The sequence below is a fragment of the Myotis brandtii genome, unplaced genomic scaffold (assembly GCF_000412655.1).
Source record: "Myotis brandtii unplaced genomic scaffold, ASM41265v1 scaffold225, whole genome shotgun sequence".
Lineage (NCBI taxonomy): Eukaryota > Metazoa > Chordata > Mammalia > Chiroptera > Vespertilionidae > Myotis > Myotis brandtii.
This window is the reverse complement of record NW_005358435.1, coordinates 3,172,469-3,196,886: the sequence shown is the minus strand read 5'-3', so window position 1 is coordinate 3,196,886 and position 24,418 is coordinate 3,172,469. Positions and strand designations below refer to the sequence as shown.

Below are 24,418 nucleotides of genomic sequence, written 5' to 3'. Positions count from 1 at the left end.
CATTCCTAGAGCTGAATACTACTGTCTCCATTTCACAGAGGAAAAACCGAGATTCAGGAAACCCCTCAGTGTACTGTGACACCTTTTCCCCTGTATCACAGTAGTTTGCATTTGTTTCTGTTGCTGGACCTGTGTGTTCTTTGCAGGACCCATTCCCCCACCCTCATTTTTCTGGCATAGGGAGACGCAGGTTTTTTTGTTTGATTTTTGTTAATCCTCACCTGAGGGTATTTTTTCCATTGCTTTTCAGAGAGAGTGAAGGGTGGGGGAGACAGAAACATCGATGTGAGAGAGACACAACTGGTTGCCTCCTGCCTGAGCCCCAGAGAGGGCAGGGGCGAACCTGCAACCCAGGTACGTGTTCTTGATCAGGATTCGAACCTGAGACCCCTTGATGCGCAGGCCAACGCTCTAACGACTGAGCACACTGCCCACGGCAGGGCGACTTGGTATTTGAATCAGGAGTAGGGAGGAAGTTGTCTTTAACCCATTATTCATTGATGTCTTTTAAAAGTTTATCCATTTTGTTGTCTTGTCTTCACAATGCATGACTCAGGTTCTCTGTATGTCTTGTTCTAGCTTTTGCTCTGCATGCCTGCAGGAATGTCTGAAGCCGAAGAAGCCTGTCTGTGGGGTATGTCGCAGCCCTCTGGCACCTGGCGAACGAGCCGTGGAGCTCGAGCGGCAGATTGAGAGCACAGAGACTTCTTGCCATGGCTGCCGTAAAAATGTATGTGGAAGGAAAACGGAAGAGTTGGTCTTTCTGTGATGAGATGGGGTAAAACGTAGAGCTGTTGCCATGTAGTTTCTGAAGGTAGAGCATGATGGATGACTAATAGCACATGTGCTTGCTGGTTATCTGTGGCAATGGCTGTGCTGTTTCATTTCGGTAACCTTATTGGGTTTTTGGGTTGTTTTTTTGTTTTAAGAATGGGCTTAGTAATTACATATTTTAGCTCTGAAAATCATAGAAATCAATTATCCCAGTTTTTCCCTATAAATGACTCATTTTTCCAAAGCATTATGCCCAATATTAATTAAAATATGACAGAAGGCTATTTCTTAATGTCTTTTAATATAAAATAAAGTCAGTGACTCAAAAAAGTTATCTGCTTTAGTTAATTTGAGAGGAAATTTAAAAATCTATATCAGCACTGGTCAGTGTGGCTCAGTTGGAGAGTCGTCCCGTATACCAAAAGGTGGTGGGTTCTGTTCCCAGTAAGGGCACATACCCAGGTTGTGGGTTTGATCCTCAGGGCATATGTGGGAGGCAGCCAGGGGATGTTTATCTCTCACATCGATGTTTCGCTTTCTCTCTGTCCCTTCCTCTCTCTAAAAATCAGTTAAAAATGTATATAATTACAGATATAGAAATCAATTTTTAGCACCTGACAGGGAAAAGGTCAATATGAAATGTTTTGATTATAATAGCAAGATCTAACATATAAATGCACCCATGCTCTTTTGTGTAACCATATTAGAGTCAGATATATTTATTTTAACATCTGTTGTAACGAGAAATACTACTGTCTTGTTTTCTTGTTTTCCAAGAGATATACGCAGACTTACTGCTTTTTAAATCATTATGATTTTGTTAATTCCAGACAATACAAAAATCTCTCTATATAAAGGGCTAATATGCTAAGTGTCCGACCATCCATCCAGTTGCTATGATGTGCACTGACCACCAGGGGGTAGATGCTCAACTCAGGAGCTGCCGTGACACACACTGGCCATTTACAGAGAAGCGGCACTGCGGACCTGGCGCCCATAAAGCAACACTTGGCTTACCCCAAGTGGGACACAGGCCCCACCACCACCCCAGAGCGACCACCCACCAAATCGCAGCTGACATTGCTGCCAAGACCCCATGGCACAAAATGCGGCCTGTAGCCCAGCCCAGCCCAGAAACGGTCGCTGTGGGGGCGCTGGGTAATGACGTCACATAGCAATGACTAGCCTCCTTGCAGTTTCTTCAGCCCAGGAACACGGCTTGCTTTATAGCCAGGTGCAAACATTTCACACTTCAACCAAATGTCTGTGAAGCATTTTCCTGTGCCTCATCTCATTTGATCCTTACAGAAGTCCTGGAGTAGGTAGATGGGAGACTCGGTGGAATCCTATTTTCTTTTCATTAGCTGGAAAACGGAGATTTAGAAAGCTTAGAAACTTGACCCGACTGAAAAGAAGTAAGAAATAGTGTACCTTGAAAATGACTTCAGGTTTTCTCATTGCACAGAATATAGTCAAACACTGCTGCAGTTAAATATTTTACCCTTTCTTCTCCTTGCGTGATCTACAATAATAATCTGCTTCGTGTTGATACTTACTGCTGTGTTGCTTACAGTTACCTGAAAGAGAAGTTGGGGTGCTTCACTGGGCTGGAAATAGTTTAGCTAAATCAGAAAGCAGGTCTAATTAAGCAAGTTTATTCTGTATCTATAAAAGGCTAAGTTGACTCGAGCATGCGCAATACATATAAAGCTCAAACTGGTGCCAATCGCATGCATGTGTTTTCTGTCATTGTTGATCGTGAATTTGGTTGACACTTCTATTATAGAGAAAGGGTGAATATCGATATTAAAATATTCTAGTTAATTTCCTTTCAACATGCATGAATCCGTGCACCAGGCCACTAGTATAAAATAATGTAGGCTTGTTCCCACTCCATAGCTTACCTCTTTAAAGTGGTTCAGTTTAGAAGACTGAAAAATATTTTCTACCCTTTGGAAAACACAGATGTAGGATTTTTACAAAATAGGATCATACTATAATATATATTTCGACAACTTTTTTTCACATTTAAAACAATTTTTCACCAAAGGACTGTTGGACATTCTTTCACGTTAATGTCATTACTCTAACACCTTAGTCAAATAGCCATAGAATGCATATGCCTTTAGCATGAGGGGTACACAGTGGGTACAGTTCTGAATGAGGCTATTTCCCATTCCTTTTAATTGGGAGCTCTGGTTGCTAGCTTGAAGTCAAGTACTTTAGCAGGAGATAAGACAGAAGCATCATGGTAAACCAGAACTCAAATATTGAAGCTTTTTTTTCTTGTAGTTTCCTTTAATTTAAAAAATCAAGAAATGAAAATCATGCAAGCATAATGGGGGTTGGGGGGGATTTTTCTGTATGCTTTTTATTTTCCCCATTTTAAAGATTAGTGATAGTATTGTGGTATACCTCTAAAAATATTTTTTTTGCCCCTGTATCTCCCCTCTTTCATCATTCCTTACACATTTTTTTTTCTTTTCAGAACACCTGTCATGAAGCACTCTTTAGGTTTTCTTTTCTATAAAACCACTAGGTTTTATAGAAGAAATATAATTCAGATTTAGGGTTTTTTGTAAAGATCATTTACCGTAATCTGTTGATTAGTACTTTAGCTAATTAGTACTTTACTAGCCTTTATCCCTTTTACTTACATGGTCAGTTTTCTTTGCTGCACAAAATGAAATGTAGTTCTTGGCTTGCTGTAAGGAGATGAATTTAAATTAGAGTATAGAAAACTTTAAAAACTCCACTTGGTTTGGAGTGTGTCTGTGAGCAGAGAGCATGTGGTGAATAAAGCAGACCTCTAGGAGAGTTAGTGAAGAGTGGAAGCAAATGTCCTGATTTGGTCAAGTAAAACACTAATGTTGGTCTTAACAGGAACCCTGCAACAAACAGTCAGGGGTTCAGCCCCATCAGCACAGCCAGGAGACTGGTGAGATGTTTGCCAGGGTGGAATAGGTGTAGTTTTCATCTTGCCCTTGTTTGGGATAATGTTGGGCCTGGTACAGGGTTCTGACTAACTTGTGGCAACTTTGATTCTTCCTGTCCCAGTTCTTCCTATCTAAGATCCGGGCCCACGTGGCTACCTGTTCCAAATACCAGAATTACATCATGGAAGGTGTGAAGGCCACCACCAAGGATGTGTCCCTTCAGCCAAGGTAAATGACTCAAATCACTCCCTTAGGTCGAGGTCACCTTTTTTGTGTGTTTAATTGTCACACTGGACACTTGGCATGTTCGGGGTTGAGTTGTATGAGTTCTAGAAAGTGAAAGTATAATAGTTATGCTGGCTAAAGCTGATGCAAGTTTTTGTATGGGGGGTGGTGTGGAGAAGCACTCTCTGGTGTTCACTTCAAATATTAGCTGTGCTGATGTTATTTTCAGAACATTTGACCTGACTCTGAAGTAATTATCACAATCCCTGTCATAAAACGTTCAGTGAACTTTGCTCCTTTTTCAAGGTAAAGTGGCTGAAGTTGCATGGAAATGTCCTCACAGAGGTGTTTTTCTTTTTCCCTGCCTTTCATCTTCCAGGAATGTCCCAAACCGTTATACCTTTCCTTGCCCTTACTGTCCCGAGAAGAACTTCGATCAAGAAGGACTTGTGGAACACTGCAAGTTATCCCATAGCACGGACACCAAATCTGTGGTAAGAGTAACTTTTTTTTTTTTTTTATGGGAAAAAAGTCAGACTTACAGAAAAAATTACAGGCATAGTATAGTAAACTCTTATGTATCCTTTACCTAGATTCTCAGATTAATAACATTTTACCATATTTGCTTAACTATACTTTCTATATACAAATTTTTTGCTTACTATTTGAGAATAAGGTACAGATATCATGCCCCTAAATACTTCAACATATATCTCCTAAGAACATTTGCTTTAAAAAAATCACTTTTTTGTGTGTTTAATTGTCACACTCAGGAAATGTAGCTTTGAGACAATCTAATATCTATTGAGGGATTCATGTTTACATTTTAGCAATTGTAATGTTCTTCATATCGGTCTTCCCTGTCCCCAAATCCCAGATCAGTGTGTTAGGTTTAGTTGTCATGTCTCTTTAGTCCTCAGCCATTCTTTGTCTTGCATGACCTTGACATTTTTAAAGAGAACAGGCAAGTTTTGTAGAATGTCTTTCAGTTTGGGCTTGTCTGCTTCTTCATGATTAGATGCAGGGATGCTCCATAAGTGATGTGTCCTCCAGATTCCACATCAGGGAGCAAGTGATACCTCTTGGTTCATTGTTGGTATCTTTAACTTGCATCCCTTGGTGTCCACCACATTTCTCCTCTGTCAAGCTGCCATTTTCCTTTTAAGAGTAGCTTTTTCATAGTTGTGGAGAAAAAGAATTCAAGCTAAAATGATTAGGAAAATGCTTATCAGTCCTTTGACATTTAATTTAAATAACACAGATTGATGCTTCTTGTTTTGAAAAAAATGTTTGAATTTGGTCCATCTTCAGCAGTGCTGCCCTTCCCTCTTATTGTGATTGACAGACTAGTTTATTTATTTATTTATTTATTTATTTATTTTTTATTTACAGACTAGGTCTTAATACAACTTCCTCTATAGTTTGTTTCAGTTTTCCCATTTATCTCAGACTGTTTCTCCCGAAATATATACCTAATTTTATGGGCAGTCTTCAGCTCCATTGCTGTAAAAAGTGAGGCACACACTAGAATTTTCGTGAGTTTTGCTAATAGGAGTAGGCCTTGTGGCATTCTTTATTTCTCTGTTGGAAATCTTAAGATCCAGTTGGCCTTTTCAGGAACATCTTAAATCTCCTCTTGACTTTATTGAACTCCTTGTCAAGTACAAATTCTGGTCAGTGCAGCCACTTTTCTACACTAGACTCCCAGGATTCTTAACGGTGTGCTGCAACAGATTCTACCAGTGAACCCCCTCTCCATCTGCTTATTCCTGCTCCCCAAACTAGGGGACTGGGCTGGCTTGTCCCATCGAGCATCCCATTTTCAGGACCCTGTTACTGCTAGGCAGGCACAGTCTCTAGTGGCTATTCTCTGCATTAAGTTCCTGGCATGAGCTGCCCTGATCTTAACTAAGTTCAAAGTATCAGGTGTGCATTCTTTCTTCTATCTCAGGAGGTCTGTGATCTACCTCTGAAGTCACAGACTGGCAGCCTATGGGTTCTCTCTGGCCCATACACATTTTAATTCCCTTAACTTTTAAAAATGCTTCCTGCCCTAACCGATTTGACTCAGTGGATAGAGCATCAGCCCTCGGATTGAAGGGTCCCGGGTTCGATTCCCGTCAAGGGCATGTGCCTTAGTTGCAGGCTTGATCCCTGGCCCTGCGGGGGAGGCAGCCAATCAATGTGTCTCTCTCACATCGATGCTGCTCTCTCTGTCTCTCCCTCTCCCTTCCACTCTCTAAAAATCAGTGGAACAATATCCTCAGATGAGGATTAACAAAATAATAAAAATAAAAATGCTGCCCAAGCCTGTTTGGCTCAGTGGGTAGAGTGTTGGCCTGTGGACTGAAGGATCCCAGGTTCAATTCCGGTCAAGGGCACATGCCCAGGTTGCAGGCTCGATCCCCAGTAGGGGGCATGCAGGAGGCAGCCAATGAATGATTCATCATTGATGTTTCTATCTCTCCCTCTCCCTTCCTCTCTGAAATAAATAAAAATAAATTTAAAAAAGAATAAATTGATTCTTTAAAGAAAAAACACACAAAAAACCTCTAATTTTTTAAAAATGAAAAGAAATAATAAATATAAAAATGCTGCCCTAGCCGGTTTGGCTCAGTGGATAGAGCGTCAGCCTGCGGACTGAAGGGTCCCAGGTTTGATTCCAGTCAAGGGCATGTACCTTGGTTGCGGTCACATCCCCACTGGGGGTTGTGCAGGAGGCAGCTGATCGATGTTTCTCTCTCATCGGTGTTTCTAACTCTCTATCCCTCTCCCTTCCTCTCTGTAAAAAATCAATAATATATATATATTTTTAAAATGCTTCCCTTTTTTTGCCTGGCTGGCGTTGCTCAGTGGTTGAGCATCAACCTATGAACCAAGAGGTCACAATTGGATTCCCAGTCAGGGCACATGCCTGGGTTGCAGGCTCGATCCTCAGTAGGGGGTGTCCAAGAGGCAGCCAATCAATGATTCTCTCTCATCATTGATGTTTCTGTCCCTCTCTTCCTCTCTCTTCCTCTCTCTGAAATCAATAAAAACGTATTTTTAAAAAATGCTTCCTTTTTGCTGAAATAAGTATGCCAAACTTAAATCTAGGTGTTGGGGGTAAGGGCTGGTTCATCAAACTATCATCTGCTTTTCTGTAGGTTTGAAGTTTTTCATAGTAAATTTTAAAAGGATGACATAAAATTTTAACATATCTTTGCCTGTTTATGTCTGTCTGTAAAATAAAGTCTTAGCTGTGGATTGATTTGGTTGGGGGTTAAGTGTATTCATAATTTTGATCAGTATTGCTGAACTACTCTGGTTTATGGTACTACAACCTAATTTCTCTCTTTTCTCCCCTCCTTTGGCTTCCTGGAATTCATGTGATCATTTTGTCTCTGTTGAAGCCTTTCTTTCTTCAGCCCTTGGCCCCCTGTCCCATCTCTCTCCCTCTACAGAACTCCTTAACTGTCAGTTAAGGAGTTTCTTTTGGGAGCTCCTTGTCTTCCGGCCCTCGTCCCGACTCATGCTCCAGCTCCAGCTGCCTGCCTCACTCTGCCACTCAAGGAGTCTTCCTCCATTTCAGATTCATCTCTTGACTACCCCCTTTGTCACCATATCTTCCTGGTAAATGGTGGGGTTCCATCCCTAAGCCGGATGCGTATGCCTGCTTCTGCCCCTCCACAGCTTCCCTCTGCCCATTTCCATGAATTGTCCATTCTAGCTGCACTGATTGCCTGGCTGTTTGCCTATAATGCTGCCTCTTGGCCTTTTCTCCTTGCTACCACTGCCCCTCTTCTGGAGCACCCTTTCATGTGTTCTTTGGCTTTCCCAATGCCTCCCAGTCTTCAAAACCCAAATCAACTGCTTGTATGAGGGCTTTTCAGCCTGAGCCCCCCTCATCTGACCATTTACTCTGTAAAAACAGAACTTAAGGCTGTGTTTTAACTTCCTTGGGACATTGCTCATCTGTCATTTCTTTGGTTTTCTTTGTGTCCTGAATCATTTTGTGTGAAGGGTGGAAGGCCATAGTCTAGACCCCCACTGGGCTGACACATTGTTCTAACCACAGTAAGAGATAAGAAAAGGGTAGTATCATGGCTTAAGCCTTTACCCACCCCCGAGTATTATTTGACTTGATATCAATGTGCACACAAGGGAGTGGCCTGGCCCTGGACTGGTGTGTCAGGAAAGCTGTCCTGGGAGCGCGGGGTTCAGACACGAGCCACAGAGAGTGGACATCAGCTCAGACATCAGGTGCCTAAGACCATGCTTCTTTGTTGAAAGGTTTGTCCAATATGTGCTTCAATGCCCTGGGGAGACCCCAACTACCGCAGCACCAACTTCATCGAGCATATCCAGCGGCGGCACCAGTTTTCTTACGACACCTTTGTGGTAAGTGGAACCCGGGCTCTGATCCTTTCCTCCCCCATTTTACCTAGAGAACCTTGGGCCCTATTGTTGAGCTGTGTCACTGATGCTATGGGTTCCCTGGAATGTAGCCGTGTGGTCTGAGCCAGATGAGTGACCACAGCCTTTCTTGAATGACATTGAAAATGAACTGGCCAGCCCAGCCGGTGTGGCTTGGTGGTTGAACGTCAACCTATGAACCAGAAAGTCATGGTTCGATTCCTAGTCAGGGCACATGCCCAGGTTGCAGGCTCGATCCCTCATGGGGCTAGTCAGGGCACATGCCCGGGTTGCAGGCTCGATCCCTCATGGGGCACGTGCAGGAGGCAGCCAATCAGTGATTCTCTCTCATCACTGATGTTTCTATCTCCTTCTCCCTTCCTCTCTGAAATCAGTAAAAATAAAAATATGAATTGGCCAGCTATCTAGACTGAGACATGGTGACAAATTGCTCCTAGGGTGTTTGTTTGTTTTTTTTTGCCACCATCCTCCCCATCCCTTTGGTGTGTGTAGTTTCTACCTGTTACAGAACCTGGTTTGAGATTTTTTGGGGGGTTATTTTTGTTCTTTCTTTGTTTTTTATTTCAGACAGGGAGAGAGAGAGAGAGAGAGAGAGAGAGAGAGAGAGAGAACGAACATCAGTGATGAGAGAGAATCATTGATCAGCTGCCTCCTGCATGCCCCACAAGGGGGATCAAGCCCACAACCTGGGCATGTGCCCCCAACCAGATTCGATCCCAGGACTGTTCAATCCACAAGCCAATACTCTATCCACTAAGCCAAACTAGCTAGAGATTTTTTAGTTTTTTAATTTTTCTTTTTTTATTGAGAGGAATGGAGAGGAAGAGAGAGATAGAACATCAATGATGAGAATCATTGATTGGCTGCCTCTTGCATGCCCCACACTGGCGATCGAACCTGCAACCCGGGCATGTGCCCTGACTGGGAATTGAAACATGACCTCCTGGTTCATAGCTCGACACTCAACCACTGAGCCATGTCGGCTGGGCTGGTTTGGGATTCTTAGCTTAGATGCCCATGGGGCCAGGCAAGTAATGGAAATGGTCCCTGTCGGATTTTCAGGCTAGACTGCCTGTGGCTCGTTATGCTGCAGTCAGCTCCAGCTGGTCCTTGTCATGTGTAAGTACAGGCACAGTATTGCCCGTTTCCTCTGCCAATACCAACTCCACGAAGCTGGAAATGCAGGATGTCATATATCGTCTTACATATTTCTTTTTAACGTACTTCAGGTCAAACAAAGCATATCCACTGGCCAGATGTGGTCATTAGATTTGTGTCCTTTCGCTAGAGCTGAGTGATTTTGAAGGACACACTGTTGACTTGGCAGTATAGTGATAGATAAATTTGGCCAATGGCTTGGAATAAAACTTTTATTTATACATGTAAGTGTCAAGTTAGAATTTTGTAGTAGTCAGTCTTTTTTTTTTAATAGATATTTTTATTGATTTCAGAGAGGAAGGGAGAGAGAGATAGAACATCAATCATAAGAGAGACTCATTGATATTGATCAGCTGCCTCCTACACGCCCCCTACTGGGGGTTGAGCATGTGCCCTGACCAGGAATCGAACTGTGACCTCCAGGTTCATAGGTTAATGCTCAACCACTGAACCGCACCAGCCAGGCAGTAGTCAGTCTTAATGGCTGTATTTCAAGACCTGAGAAGAAAAGCATGACTCTACTGAGTTGTTGTAAAGAGTATTCATGGTCTGATACGTATCTGAAACTCAGACTTGAAAATAACTGTCCTTTTTGTTAATGCCATAAAGATGAATATAATGCCCAAGTAGAAACTTTGCCTCGTTGAATTAGAAAGGCTGGTTTTACCCTGGCCAGTTCAGTGGTTAGAGTTGGTCCATGCACCCAAGGATCACAGGTTTGATTCCAGGTCATGGGCATGTACCTGGGATGCAAGCTGATCCCTGGTCCCGATCAGGGCATATGCGGGAGGCGACCAATCAATGTGAGGTGTCTCTCTCACATCGATGTTTCTCTCCCTCCCTCCCTGCCTGCCTGCCTTCTACTCTCTCTAAAAAAAATCAATGGAAAAAAAATATCGTCAGGTGAGAATTATTAAAAAAAAATTAAAGAAAGGCTAGTTTCACTACAGTGCACTCTACATCTGAGTACTGGTCTGTGTCAGGTTCATCTGGGTGCTCGCTGGTCCTCAATCTCCCCATTTGAGGGAGCCACATTGTTTTAATCATCAGGATGACGCAGCAGAGGCACAGAGAAATCAAGCAGTCTGTCTAGACTTCCATGGCTAGCATTGCTAACCATGGAGCTGGGAGCTGGTCCCTGGCAGCCTTCTCCAGGGCCCTGTGCTCAGCTCTCCTGCTTCTACTGAAAGTGAGTCCTTGCAACTGCAAACAAGTGCTGAGGTTGTGTCTGTGTTTTGCCCCTAGGATTACGATGTTGATGAAGAGGACATGATGAATCAGGTGTTGCAACGCTCCATCATCGATCAGTGAGCAAGGCTTCTACTGTCCGCCTCGAGTTCCAGAGCTTCCATTACATGTTATGTGTGAATTTTTAAATATACAATAGACCTGGACGTGGTGTTAGGACAAGGTCACTTCTTATGGGGAAGCAGGTTCCCAGGTCAGAGCCCTCCTTTCCTTTGGGCTCTTCCCCTACAGTTAACCGGTTTGTCACATCTTGTCTTTGATTGCTCCTCGGCTACTTCCTGGGGTTTCTGCTGCTTCTTCCCGAAGAAAACCCAGGCTCTCCACCTGTCCTTGTTTCACTCTTGTTCCTCTCACCCAGCATTCCTCTCTCAGGTCCTCCAAGCCAGCCAGGACCTTTTGTGGGTCATGAATAGCACAAATGAGATAAGTGTCTCCTCTCCTCGTCCCTGAGGTGTGTGAGCTCTGGCAGCAGTGCATCTGATCACTGGGGAACTTCTGTGCTGAGGAAGTTCCTGCTAGTTGGTCCTTGCAGCAGCTGCCAGAGCTGGAGTTACCTCCCAGGAAACCTTTTAGAAGTCCTGCTGGGGTGAATGTTCTGGGTTTAGCATGGTCTGATGCTGGAAGTTTTGATCAGTGATATTTTGCTGCCACTCCTGCACACCCTTAGAATGTACTGGTTCAGTCTTAAATGCCTGCATGGTGCCTTTTTAGGATAAGGTGTAACCACATGTTTTTAGTGGAAATAAGTGTTTCTAGGTTAGAAACTTAGGTTAAACTCCATTTCTCCATAAGTGGGGAGGAAGGTCGGCTAAGAGAGATGGGAGGACCATAGCTCTTTGCTTATGATTTTCAAACTAATAAGGTATTTTCAAATGACTGGGTCATGTTTACTTTTCTATTTGGGACCCTGCTTACATTCTTGTCCTTGAGGTACAAGAAGGAGTCCTCAAGTGAATAAAGAAAGAAGAGGTTTGGGGCCCGAGTGGATACCAGTTCCTTTATCTTTTGTTAACTTAGATTAAACTGAGCATTGCTTTTCTATCAGCGGGAGGTGATAGGAAATCTAATACCACAGCCTGCCGTCTCTTCTGACAAGACACTTCAAAGGCACAACATCTCCTGTGAGCAGTTGTTCATGGAAACGGTCTCCTGGAAATTTGCTTTGGTAGCAGCTCAAGAAGCTTGAAGTTCAACATGTTTCACGATATTAATAAACACAGGGCTAAGAGCTGGCAGTCAAATCCACAGGAGCAGAACCTCTGATCGACCAAATGGCATCTAGATCTAGGTTTGCGTTTTCATGTCAGCCCTCTAGTCTGATAGGAAAATTACTTCTGGTCATTGACTGAGGTTGCAAGTGACAGGGCTTTGGGCCTGTGCCCTGCTGCTACGGGGCTCTCCTTACCTGCCAGTAAGAGCTTCGGATGCCTAGTAACCAGCAAAGACAGGGCCCTTTGGGGCAAAGTAATATTTTCTATTGTGCTGTTGCTTGGGAGGCCCAGATGTTAAGCTCAGCTTCCTCACTGTAGTTTTTGGAAAGAGTTCACTCAGACCTCCCTCAATTGAGATCATCTCGGTCTAAGTTTAAAGGGAAGTTTGAGTAAAACCTTCATTTGAGGGAACTGAAGAGAACGTGTCCATCTCACTGGTGGTACTAAGGAACTGCTTTCCTTGTATTAAGTGCACTTCATGTATTTCTAATAAGATGACTTTCCAGAAAGTGAAATTTGTTACGTTCTGGCTTTTAAAAGGCGAAATATAAATAAATTTCATAATTTATCCAACCGGTCAGCTTCAGTGCTTGTTTTCATTGCTATCACCTGCTGAAGTCTGGGCCTGGGCGCCTCTAGAAGGTTGTTGCTCTTTCTGAGAGGAAGTTCCTGTCTGTCACAAGTGAGTCCCACTGACTCTGATCTCAGCTCTGACACTTCACCAGCTGAGCCTCGCTGGGCTGGTCCTCTGGAAAGTGAGCGCACCCCCACTTCTCACAGTTGGGAGGTCCGGTGAGGTGAGGAGTGACTGCTCCATGAAACAGGGCTTTACACACGTGCTTCAGCTCCGTTCAGGTAGTAAAGGTTTCACAAGTTAGGATCTGAGGTCCTGATGCTTAAAGTTCTGCACTCTTCTGCTGGCTGCGGGACATCTGGCAAACACTTTCCCTCTCTGTTTCCCTAGGATAAAAAGTGTTTTGGAGAAGTTGAGCTTTTACTATTACAGATGAAATACTCAAATTTTACTTAATTATATATTTAAAACACTTAGAGATGGCTGGGTTAGCTATCACTAAACCTGGCAGAACATTAGTCCTCCAGCTCCATCTTCAGCATATGCAGTGCTCCTGACCTCTCCCTCTTTTTTTTTTTTTTTAAACATACTTTTATTGATAGGGAGAGAGAAACATCAGTGATGAGAGAGAACCATTGATGAGCTGCCCCCTGGACCCCCCACACTGGAGATTAAGCCTGCAACATGGACATGTGCCCTAACTGGGAATCGAACCTTGAGCTCCTGGTTCATAGGTTGATGCTCAACCACTGAGCCACACTACTGGGCTCTCCCTCCTTTTAAAAGCAGTTGCTTCTGCAACACCATCCTGGTCTCCCTATTTCTCTACCATATTCCTTTTCATGTCTTGACAGCCGCCTCCTAGTTCCCTTCCCTTCCCTTAGCTGTTGGAATTTTCCAAGGCTCTGCCCTGGACTCCTACTCAGCCTACACCACTCACCCTACACCCTCTCCCTGGGCAGACTTACTTACCCACTCACCACTTGGCTTTCATTACCATCTGTGTGCCCATTGGCTGAGAGCCACAGTTCTTGACCAGACACCTTTCTGGAGCTCCAGGCCCATAGAGCCTGCTTCCTCATAGAGTTGTTCACCCATATGACTTGAAGGCATCAGTCAAGTACTGCCTGACTCTTACTGAACTCATCACCTGCCCTCTTACTACTCACATCTCCTGATAGGTTAGGTTCTTTTTCCCCACAGGTGGTACCACCATCCCTCCAGCTGCCCAAGAATTAACCTGAACATCATCATAAACTCCTTTGTCCTCCTCGACACCCCATGTCAACAAATTGTATTGATTTTAGCTCCCATATAACACATTTGTGTGGGTTTTGTTGTTAATCCTCACCCAAGGATATTTTTCTATTGGTTTTTAGAGGGTGTGGAAGGGAAAGGGAGAGACAGAGAAACATCAATATGAGAGAGACACTTTGGTTGCCTCCTGTACACACCCTGACCAGGGCCAGAGATCAAGCCTGTACCTGAGATACATGCCCTTGATGGGAATCAAACCCAGGACCCTTCAGTCAGCAGGCTGACACTATCCACTGATCCAAACCAGCTAGGGCTATGTTTTTACCATCTCACTACCACCAGCATCTCCAAATCCACCATGATCTCATCTGAATTATTGCCACAACTCTCCTTTGGTTTCTCTCCAGTGCTCTCTAGCTGACATCTAACCCATTCTCCACCAAGCAGCCAGAGTGTCATATCCTTCAAAACCCTACAGAGGCTCCAGTTATCCTTGGGTAAAGTCCCAGCACCTCACTCACCATGGCCCTCCAGACCTCCTGTCCTCTGTCCCCATCTCCCTGTCCAACCTCAACTCCTGACACTCGCTTCCACCTCAGCCATCCAGGCCTTTCTGCGCCTCAAGTGGGTCATGTCCCCCTCCTTCCCTCTGGAATATTTGGTGTTTCCCCAACCCCCGTCTTTGCCTCCCAAATGCAGTTTGAATGTCTAGCTCAGAATTTCATGTATGATGTTCCTGTACAAGATTCTACTTCTAGTACTAATTAGGGCATTTATCAAACTCATGTATAAATATCCCTGCTTGACTATAAGCTCTCTCAGGTTAGGATTCCTGTTTACCTCTATAACCTCATTGCTCAATATTCTGGTTGCCAGAAATACAGGACTCCCGGTTGTATGTAAATTTCAAACAAATAACTTTTAGTATGAATATGTACCAAATACTGCATGGGAGTATAATTTGCCCAAGTCAGAAAGTGAATGCCAGGAATATGCATACTAAATTGTTTGAAATTCACATGGGCATGCTGTGTTTTTATTGGTTAAGTCTGGAAACCCTTTTCAGTGTACATTAGCAGTACAAGTGTTCTGAACATCTGTATGTGTCAAGCAACTCACACCTGATACAATGCTTGTGCAGCCCAGCCTGTGTGGCTCAGTGGTTGAACGTCGACCTATAAACCAGGAGGTCCCGGTTCAATTCCCAGTGGGCACATGCCCGGGTTTCGGGCTTGACTTGGAATGTGCAGGAGGCAGCCAATCAATGATTCTCTCTCATCATCGATGTTTCTATCTCTCTCTCCCTCTACCTTCCTCTCTGAAGTCAATAAAAAATATTTTTAAAAATACTTGTGCAATTACTTGGTTTTTTAAAAGTCTTAATGATTTTTTTTAGAGAGAGAGAGAGAAAGAGATCGATTGGTTGCTTCTTGCACACATCTCAAAGGGGGAATGAACCCAAAAGCTGGGCATGTGTCTTGACCAGGAACCGAATCTGCCACCTTTGGTGTATGGGACGGCCCTCCAACCAGGGCTGCAATTACTTGTTTTGATGGCTGCCTCCCACACTAAGTTAACCTTGAGGGCAAGGACTATGTCTGTCTGTGCACCACTGTCCTCCATACTTGGCCCCAAATAGACTCAATAAATATTCCTACAATTGAAATGGATCTAAAACGGGACCTTTTTACAGTAGTACTTCTTTCCGTGGCCACTCTTCCAGCCCACAGTTAGGGGCCAGTGCAGTGGTAAAGAGAGCCTGAAGGGAGCAGTGTCTCCCAAGGCTTGGGCTGGCCCCAGTGCCCATCCCCACAGGGAGGCATGTCCTCAAACCTGAAGCTCAGGAGTCTGGACTTGCTCAGAGAAGGCAAGATTCACGTGGGCCAACAAGGTGGCCGCCACTAGGTGGAGACCTTACCTGCCCAGGTCCTCCACATGATCCCGGATGCTCTCTTGCCTTTGTTCCTCTCCCTATGTCCTGGCCTTCCACAGTGTCTGCTGAATGTCCCTTATGGGCCAGTTGGGCATTATGAGTGCAGGGTTAACGACAATGATGCTCACCTCCCTCATCCCTAGTTCCTCATGGGTGTCATTGGACTGATGGTCTGGGGCACACAGCACAGTCCCCTATTCCCAGCATCCACACTGCTAGCCAGCTGTGTGACCTTGGACAAGTTATTTGAATCTCTTTGTGCCTCAGTTTCCTCATCCATAAAATGGGGTTAATAAAAGTTTGTCTTCCTCATAGAATTGTGGGAATCTAGTGAAATAATCCATGTAGACATCAGAACAGGGCCCAGCACAAAGTAGCGCTTAAAAAAATGTGAGCTGAGGAAATCAGTACTGTTTTTTTCTCACCCGTTTCTGAGACAACCTAGTGACCTCCTCACCCAAGCAGCTAGCATCTGGTGACTAAACACCGCCATTAGATGAAGTATTTCCCAAACTCAGCCTGAAGCCATGAATTACCTGCGAGGCACTTGTTACAAAATACATTCTCAGAGCCTCCCTCGGAGAGTCTGGTTAGTAGATGTGGGTGGGGTCTGGGAATCCATCTCTTTTAAAAGAGCCTCAGGTAAAATGCATCCTTAGGCTAGTTCAGGAAATAATGTAAGGTGTGTTGCAACAAAGGTATTATAGCTGGGGTGGGGCAGCAACTTGGCTGATGTTTAGAATCAGGTGGACAAGCTCAGGCCTTACAGGTTGCAAGACTTTAGTCCTGCCTTTTCTGATCATAAAAACCACCTGGAACATTTACTTGATCTCCCACAAATTATTTACAAAGGGAAAATTAGTAACCTCGTAGTGGGGACACCTCCCAGGCATCTTCTTCACCAAGTGGTCAGGCGGTATCATTGACTATGGATGCACCACTTCCGAGGTTCCAACAGAAAAACGTCTAACATGAGTCCAATTGTAAGGAAACATCAGGCAAGTCAGCCAAACCAAGGGACATTCCACAAAACAGTTGGAGTCTTGAAAAAAAGTCTAGGTCAGATTAAAGGAGACGTGAGAGGTATGAGAACTCACTGCACTACTGCAGGGTCCCCAGATTGAATCCTTGAAGGGTAGGGTTGTCGTAAAGGATGTTATTGCGCCAATTGCTGACATTTTAATGTGGACTGTGGAATAAGCAATAATATTTCATCAATGTTAGATCTGATTTTGACAACTATACCACAGTTACATAAGAGAATGTCCTTGCTCTTAAGAGAGAGAGATGCATGGCCGTGGCCAATATTTCTTAGTGATTAGAGCATCGCCCCCAGCACCAAAGGGTTGTAGGTTCAATTCCTGGTCAAGGGCACATACCTGGGTTGCAGGTTCAATCTCCTGCCCTAGTCGGGGCAGGTTCAGAAGGCAGCCAATTGATGTGTGTCTCTCTCTCCCTATCCCACCCTCCCTTCCATTCTCTCAAAATCAAAGGGAAAAATATCCTCAGGTGAGGATTAACAAAAAAATTTAAAGACAGTTCTGTTAAAAAGGAGAGAGAGGGAGAGAGGAATATGCGTGGAAGAGTTTAAAAGGAAAGGACAGGATGCCTTCAATTTACTCTCAAATGATTGAGAAAAAAAGAGTGTATGTCTGTGTATAAGTATAAAGATATAGGGATATGATAAAGCAGATGTGCACATTTAATGCTCTTTTGGGAGGTAAAGAATTAGGAATTTATTAGGTCATCTGGAAGACCAGATGGGCTGAGCCCCCAATGGCACCAGCCTAGAATGCTATCCCACCCCACAGACAGCCCTTTCCGTCAATAGTGGAATACTCACATGTCCTGGGTCACCATATTTTTGGTTGAAATTTGAAACAGGTGAATGCTTTACTTCCTGCCTATAACCACATGTCAGTGTGGTGTTATTTTTATGGCTGCCTGATGCTCCGGGGGAGGATGGACCACACTTTATTTATTAATGGGTATTTAGTGTGTTTCCAGTTTGACTGTTATAGACAGTGCTAGGGTGAGCATCCTTACAAATACAGCTTTGCCTACTGACCTGAGTATTTGATATGCAGAACTGATGGGTCAAATGGAGAGGCTGAGAGAGACAAATACGGAGAAAGACAGAGAGACACAGTCAGGCAGAGTCAGGAGAGACAGAGACACACACACCCCAGGAGAGACAGAGAGAGAGAGAGAGAGACCAGGAGAAAGAGAGCAAGGTAAAGGGAGACACTGGGAGAGGCAAGGGTTGCTGCTCTCCAGAGTGTCTGAGAGGCAATTTGTCTGAGCCATGGCCACAAAAATCCAGGCGAAGTGACTAAGTGCTCTTAGGCACACACCCTACAGATACAATTGTAGATGAGGTCAGGGTCCTTTGTGCAAGGATTTTCGTGGAACAATCGTTCCTAAAAAGCAAAAGATGAGAAGCAAGCTAATTTACCTGCTGGTGGAGATTGTGCTAGAAGTGCTGATAGGAACAGTCTCCAAGTTGGGCTGCCAGATTTAGCAAGTTAAAATATAAAAAAAACTTGAATGTCAGAGAACGAATCAGTTGGTCCCATGCAGTTTTATTATAAAAAGCTTATCATATTGTTTATCTGAAATTCTACTTTAATTGGGTATCTGTGTTTTATCTGGCAACCCTGTGTCTAAGATCAGTGAGCACAGCAAGGTAAAGTCAGAATAGAGGGTGTGTGTGTGGAGGTTCCAGCTCCTGACCTGGGCGGTGGCTGTAGCTGAAGGGAAGGGACTTATCCAGGGCCACATAACCACAGGTGGTCGGGCTAGGCTGGACCCCAGCTTTGTGCTCTGTGATAATTTGTGTATTTGTCTTCAAAGTGTCCACGTATTAAATAAAAATATTAAAAAGGCCACAAATTTTGGCACTCCATTGGAGCATTTCTGATTTTAAAACATACTGGCAGCCCTAACCGGTTTGGCTCAATGGATAGAGCATCGGCCTGCGGACTCAAGGGTCCCAGGTTCGATTCCGGTCAAGGGCATGTACCTTGGTTGCAGGCACATCCCCAGTAGGGAGTGTGCAGGAGGCAGCTGATCGATGTTTCTTTCTCATCGATGTTTCTAATTCTCTAGCCCTCTCCCTTCCTCTCTGTAAAAAAACAATAAAATATATTAAACAACAACAACAACAACAACAAAAAACAAACCATACTGACAGTCTCAGAAACGCCAGTGGGCTTGGGCTTTCCGTGCTGTGGCCTCTGCCTTGCCGAAGGATGAAGGACGAAGGACGAAGGATGAAGGACTTCACATCCGAGAGCACTCATCTACCCCTGGGCTTCTTAATCATGGAGGTTACTGGTCACTGCTGCCCGGAATGTCCTCCCACTCTCCCCTCCTCTCACCTGTCCATCCTGTGACCTCAGCCTGGGGTCAATCTGGCAGTCACTCCTCTGACTCACCCTGGGTCCCTCACCTGTGAGCTCCACGGGAGTGGGGACCTGTCTGGTTGATCACAATGGCCCTGTCCACAGGCCAGGTACACTCCACCACTTGCTCACTGTGACTTGGGTATGTCAGTACCTCACCTCTCGGGCCTTGCTTTCGTACAATGGGCTAATAATCTTGCCTGCTGGGCAGGGCTGGCTGTGGGGATCAAAGGGGCCAATGTGACCTAGAGGGGAAGGGGAGACATTGACATTAGCATCTCTGATGAAGTTGGAACTGAGAAAAGCTCTAGGAAACTTCTGGGGAAGGGTGTTTTGGGCAGAGGGAACAGCAAGGACAAAGGCAATGCTATGGGAAAGAACCTTTGCGAACAGGGGGCAGAAAGAAGGCCCTCGAGGCTGGAGCAGACCAGCAAGGGTGAGAGTGGGGGAGATGAGCCCCAGTTATTTGGTGTCTCGAGTCGGGTTGGGGTTTTATGTCCAAAACCGAAAGCTAACTTTGACCTAAGAAAATGGTTTGCTGACACTTTCCCCTCCTTGCCTTTGTCTCCCACACAAAAGTCTAGAGGTGTGACTGGTGGGTGCTGAGAGCAGAGCCCCCGGGGGCTTTTCCTGGAGACAGGTTCAGACTTCTGCCAGGAAGATGGAGATAACAGGGTGCTATCAGTCCGGGCCTAGGGCGAGGCAGCCAGGGCCCAATTAGTTTGCAACACAGTCTGAAAGATACTGTGCTGTGAGCTCCCGATGGCAGATGCTCGGAGATTAGCTGGGGAAGATGCTCCCTGCACCTCAGGGAGATCCCAACACCCTGTCTCAGCCCTGGGGTGCCAGGGTGGACCTCCTGGGGTGATGCCAAGCCAGCAGGTGGGGAGAGACTGGTTTCAGAGCCCCTCGGCCCTCACACATCCACCTGCCACCCTCTAGGCGAGGACAACTTCCTTTAACCCTGTGCCCACCTTGTTCTGGTTGCCGGGACAGTCTCAGAACTCCTTCAGATCTGGGCGAACCAGGACAGTCGGTCACCCTACTTACTACCCCACTGGCCGGATGAGGAAACTGAGCCTCAGAGGCAGTCAATATCTGCGTGGGTTTTGTGGTTGGGCTTTTTATTAAAAATGGCAACACATGTATCTGAAATAAAACATTCCCACCCTTCAAAAAGGGTTTGGAGAAAAAGAAAGCTCCTCCCACCCTTGTCTCTTCCCTTCCTCAGAAGGACCAGATTCTTCTCCTTCCACAGCCAGTCTGGGCTTACACGGTGGATATTAACTTATTTATTTGATTCTGCACAAAGGGCAGCCTATTAGATATTCTGCTCACTTGACTTTTTTTTTCACTTAAAAGTCCATTCATTCAGCTAATATTTATTGAGAACCTACTATAAACCAGGCCCTGTGTTGGGTGCTCAAGTCACAGCAGTAAACAAGAGGGACAGTCTCTCCCAGGGCTCTAGAGCAAAGAGTGGATATTTAGGTTTTTGGGGCCTCCACAGTGAGGGTGGTATGTAGGTACTTATATAACAAGAGAAAACAAATGTCCACAATTTTTTGATGGACAAAATTGAAAATACAATAGTATTTAAATATATTTTTTCTTTTTTTTGTACTACAGATCTATGAATGAGTATGGAATTCTCTTTTGAAGATGAATAGTTCCCTGTCATTGGGTCTCCAAGTTCGTGTCCTAATCTCAGATCAATTGCAAATGTGCATCTGTAAAAGCCATTCTTAGCTCAAGAGCCATACAAAACCCACAGGTCAGATTTGGGCCCAGGACTGTAGTTTGCTAAACTCTGGTCTAAAGGGCAACCAGCAAAATAAGGAAAACATTCACTGTTACTGTCACACTGTGGCCCGTGCTGGGGAGAAAGATTAAACAAGGAGGAGGGATAGGGAGTGGGATGGGACAGGTGGGACAAGGACATTCAGGAAAGGAGACACCCCCTGCAAAGTCGCCTGGGCTGGAGCATGGGGTGGGGTCCACCGTGGCTGGAGCCTCCAGGGCTGGGTGAGCTCAGAGAGGCCACAGGGGGCCCGGTCCTACAGGCATCCTGTGGCCACAGCGAAGGCTGGCTTTTCCAATGAGAGATGGTAACCATGGAGGGTTGATGTGGACATAGTAAGGCTTCGGCATTTTTTTTTTTTTTGGTTGTTAATCCCCACCTGAGGACCATTGATTTTTAGAGAGAGTGGAAGGGGGGCGGGGAGAGGGGGAGAGAGAAATATTGATGTGAGAGAGACACATTGATTGGTTGCCTCCCGCACACACCCTGACTGGGGCCGGGGATGGAACCTGCAACCCAGATACATACCCTTGACCAGGAATTGAACCCGAGACCTTTTGGTGCAGGGCTAATGCTCTAACCACTGAGCAACCATCCAGGGCTGAGTTTCAACATTTTAACAGCTGCATAACATTCCACTGACTGGACTGTTATGTATTTAACAAGTTCTCTATGATGGAGAACTTTGCTATGCTATTAAAATTAATGAGGTAAATACCTGCAAATTTTTAAAAATGTAAGACACGGGAAAGGGTATGTAGTAAATCTCCCTCCCACTCCCTCCCACTCCTGCCCACTCAGATCCCCTTCCTCAGAGACAGCCAGTTTGGTTTCTGTCTCTAAGAAATATCTACATACTTTGCTCTCTTTCTCTGCAAACGGTATCACATTGTACATGCTGTCCTGCACTTTGCTCTTTACCACTTAATATCTTTTTAAAAATATATATTTTTATTGATTTCAGAGAGAAAGGGGGAGGGAGAGACAGAAACATCAACGATGAGACAGAATCATTGATTGGCCTGCACACGTTGATGTTGTACCCTTGACTGGAATGGAACCCGGGACCCTTCAGTCCGCAGGCCGATGCTCTATCCACTGAGCCAAACCAGCTAGGGCACCACTTAATGTCTTGACATGATTCCACACCTATTACATACAGAGCTTTCTCCTGTGTGACAGGTGGGTAATAGGACTGTACTGTCATTTATTAACTGGTCCCCATGTGGGCTCGAGGGCCAGAACCTGGCACAGAGCAGGTGCTCGGCGAACGGGAGTGAAAGGGCTTCTATATACATCTTTTCTTGGAGCCCCCAACTCTGGACCACACCCAACAGACTTGGCCCCGGAAACTTCCCCTGAAGGCCACTGGGATCCTGGGAGGGCGACTTGGATTGCTTCACAGGGGCCTGTTGGGTCAGGCCCAAGGCTGAATCACTGTTTGTTTTCAGGCAAGTGTGAGACGCTCAAAAGGTTTTTGTTTTTTAAATCAAGGATAAAGGTGGAGGTTGACTCATCATTCATTGAACTCTCCAGAGACAATGTATTCTTCCCAGTGAAGATTAACACCGACTCTGATTGATTGACTCACTGATTAATGATCTAATCTAATCAGAAGGGCCAGTTAGCCTAAGAGCTCTTAATTCATCAACTTGGTGACCAAAGGACACAAAGGTGTGGTTTAGAAGGTAGAGAGACAGAGACAGAAAAGGCTTTGGATATGTAAAAAACCAAAAAACAAACGCTCCATCCCACTCATGTGAAATGCAAATTGTAACGGTGAGATCTCACTTTCCCCCATCAGATAAGCAGAGAGAAAACAGGTAATACCCTGCCCCTGCCCGGCTTCTCCAAGGGGCCCTCACCTCCCAGCTGGTGAAAGTGTAATTTAGTGTAACCTTTCGGGAAGACATTTGGACAAATCTATCAACATTTTATGTAACACACCTTTGATCAGGAGTAAAAGATGTGTGTACAAGATATTTCATTGAAACTGCCACCTTGTTTGTAGGGGCAGACAATTTTAATCTAATCTAAGTGCCCACCACCAGTCCCCTTGTTAGATAAATTGTGTGATTAAGGTATAATCCATACAATGGAAGTCTGCAGTCCTGCAAGAGATAGCTGTGTTAATGATATGGAACACTTTTCAAGGCATTGGATACTGGGCCTGGGGAGGAAAAAGCAAGGTGTAGGTTAGTGTGTGGGGTCCCACTTGTGTTACATAACAAAGGGATGTGCATACTAATATATATATACTATCGATCTCCTTGTCTCCATAAAGACCGTCTCTGAAAGACCATACAAGACACACACTGGTAAATATAGTTGCCTTTGGGGAGGAACATGGAGATCTGGGGATGGAGGGAGACTTTCTTTTCTGGTTGGTTGGTAGTAAATCACATTTTTTCAGTTATTTTTACTTTTTAAAAAAATCCTCACCTGATGACATGTTTTGATTGGAGAGAGAGAGAGAGGAAGTTGAGAGAGAGAAACATCGATGGGTTGCTGTAAGCACCCTGACCGGATGGAACCAACAGCGTTTGGTGTACTAGCCATGTTCCAACTGAGCCCCCCAGTATTGTTTTTACTTTTGGGGGATGGACACCTGTGGACGATGCAGGGCTGTAGTCAAATGTGTCTTCCTCTCAGAGGTCTTTCCTGGTCACATTAGGTATTTCCCAAACCGTGCTCGGCCCGCGCGACAGCCCAGAGACGGTCGCAGGGAGCGCGTCGGCCAGCAGAGGGCGCCGGAGGACAGCGCCCCGGGGCCAGGGGCGGGGAGGGAGATGGGGGCTGGCGGGTCCCCCGCAGCCCCCGGGCTGAGGCCGCCCATTTCCGGGAGGATCTGACACCCCGGCGTGGTCTCTCCTTTTCCTGAGGTCCCGGGGCCTCGCCCACAGCCCCCTTCCGCCTCGTTGCCTCTACGGCCCACCCGAGGGAAGGAGGGGGCGAAGACTGGCCAGGAGGAGGGACGGCGGGACAATTGAATCCGAAGGGAGGGGACAGCAGATCCGAGAAGACACCTCCCCCAGGCGCAGGTGCCTGAGGGCCATGGAGAGGCGGAGGCGGGGGAGCGGGCCTTCACCCATCCCGGCAGCTCCCGGAGATGCCAGTCACCCACCCTTTACAGTTGAGGAAACAGGCTCAGGGGGGCTAGTAACTCACCCAGGGTGACCCAGGAGGAGGTAGAGCCGGTAATCAGTCATCCACCAAGTACCAGATTGAGCCCCTACTAAGTGCTTTGAGGAAAACTGAAGAGGGCAATGGGATAAAAAAGTGGTGTTGGGGGCGGTGGGATCCTACTTTGGCCAGGATTGGTGGTCAAGGCAGGCTCCCTTGAGGAGGTGACTTAAATTGTTTTTTGTTAAATATGTCTTGTACACCAAAAGTGTTTACATTGCCTACGTTCGGTTTAAAGACTAATAAAGATCTTTCTGCACCTAAGAAACAGAACATAGCGGGGCCAGGTGGCTCAGTG

General features: G+C 45.4%; 1 protein-coding gene across 1 annotated transcript; it reads left to right on the top strand.

Moving 5' to 3' along the window:
* The first annotated feature begins 532 nt into the window (after positions 1-532).
* Positions 533-12,543, top strand: RNF114 (ring finger protein 114). The gene is made up of 5 exons (XM_014539687.1): positions 533-730; positions 3,832-3,938; positions 4,315-4,429; positions 8,208-8,315; positions 10,755-12,543. The coding sequence occupies exons 1-5, from the start codon at positions 548-550 to the stop codon at positions 10,818-10,820; spliced, it is 579 nt and encodes a 192-aa protein (XP_014395173.1). The 5' UTR covers positions 533-547; the 3' UTR covers positions 10,821-12,543.
* Positions 12,544-24,418: the final 11,875 nt, after the last annotated feature.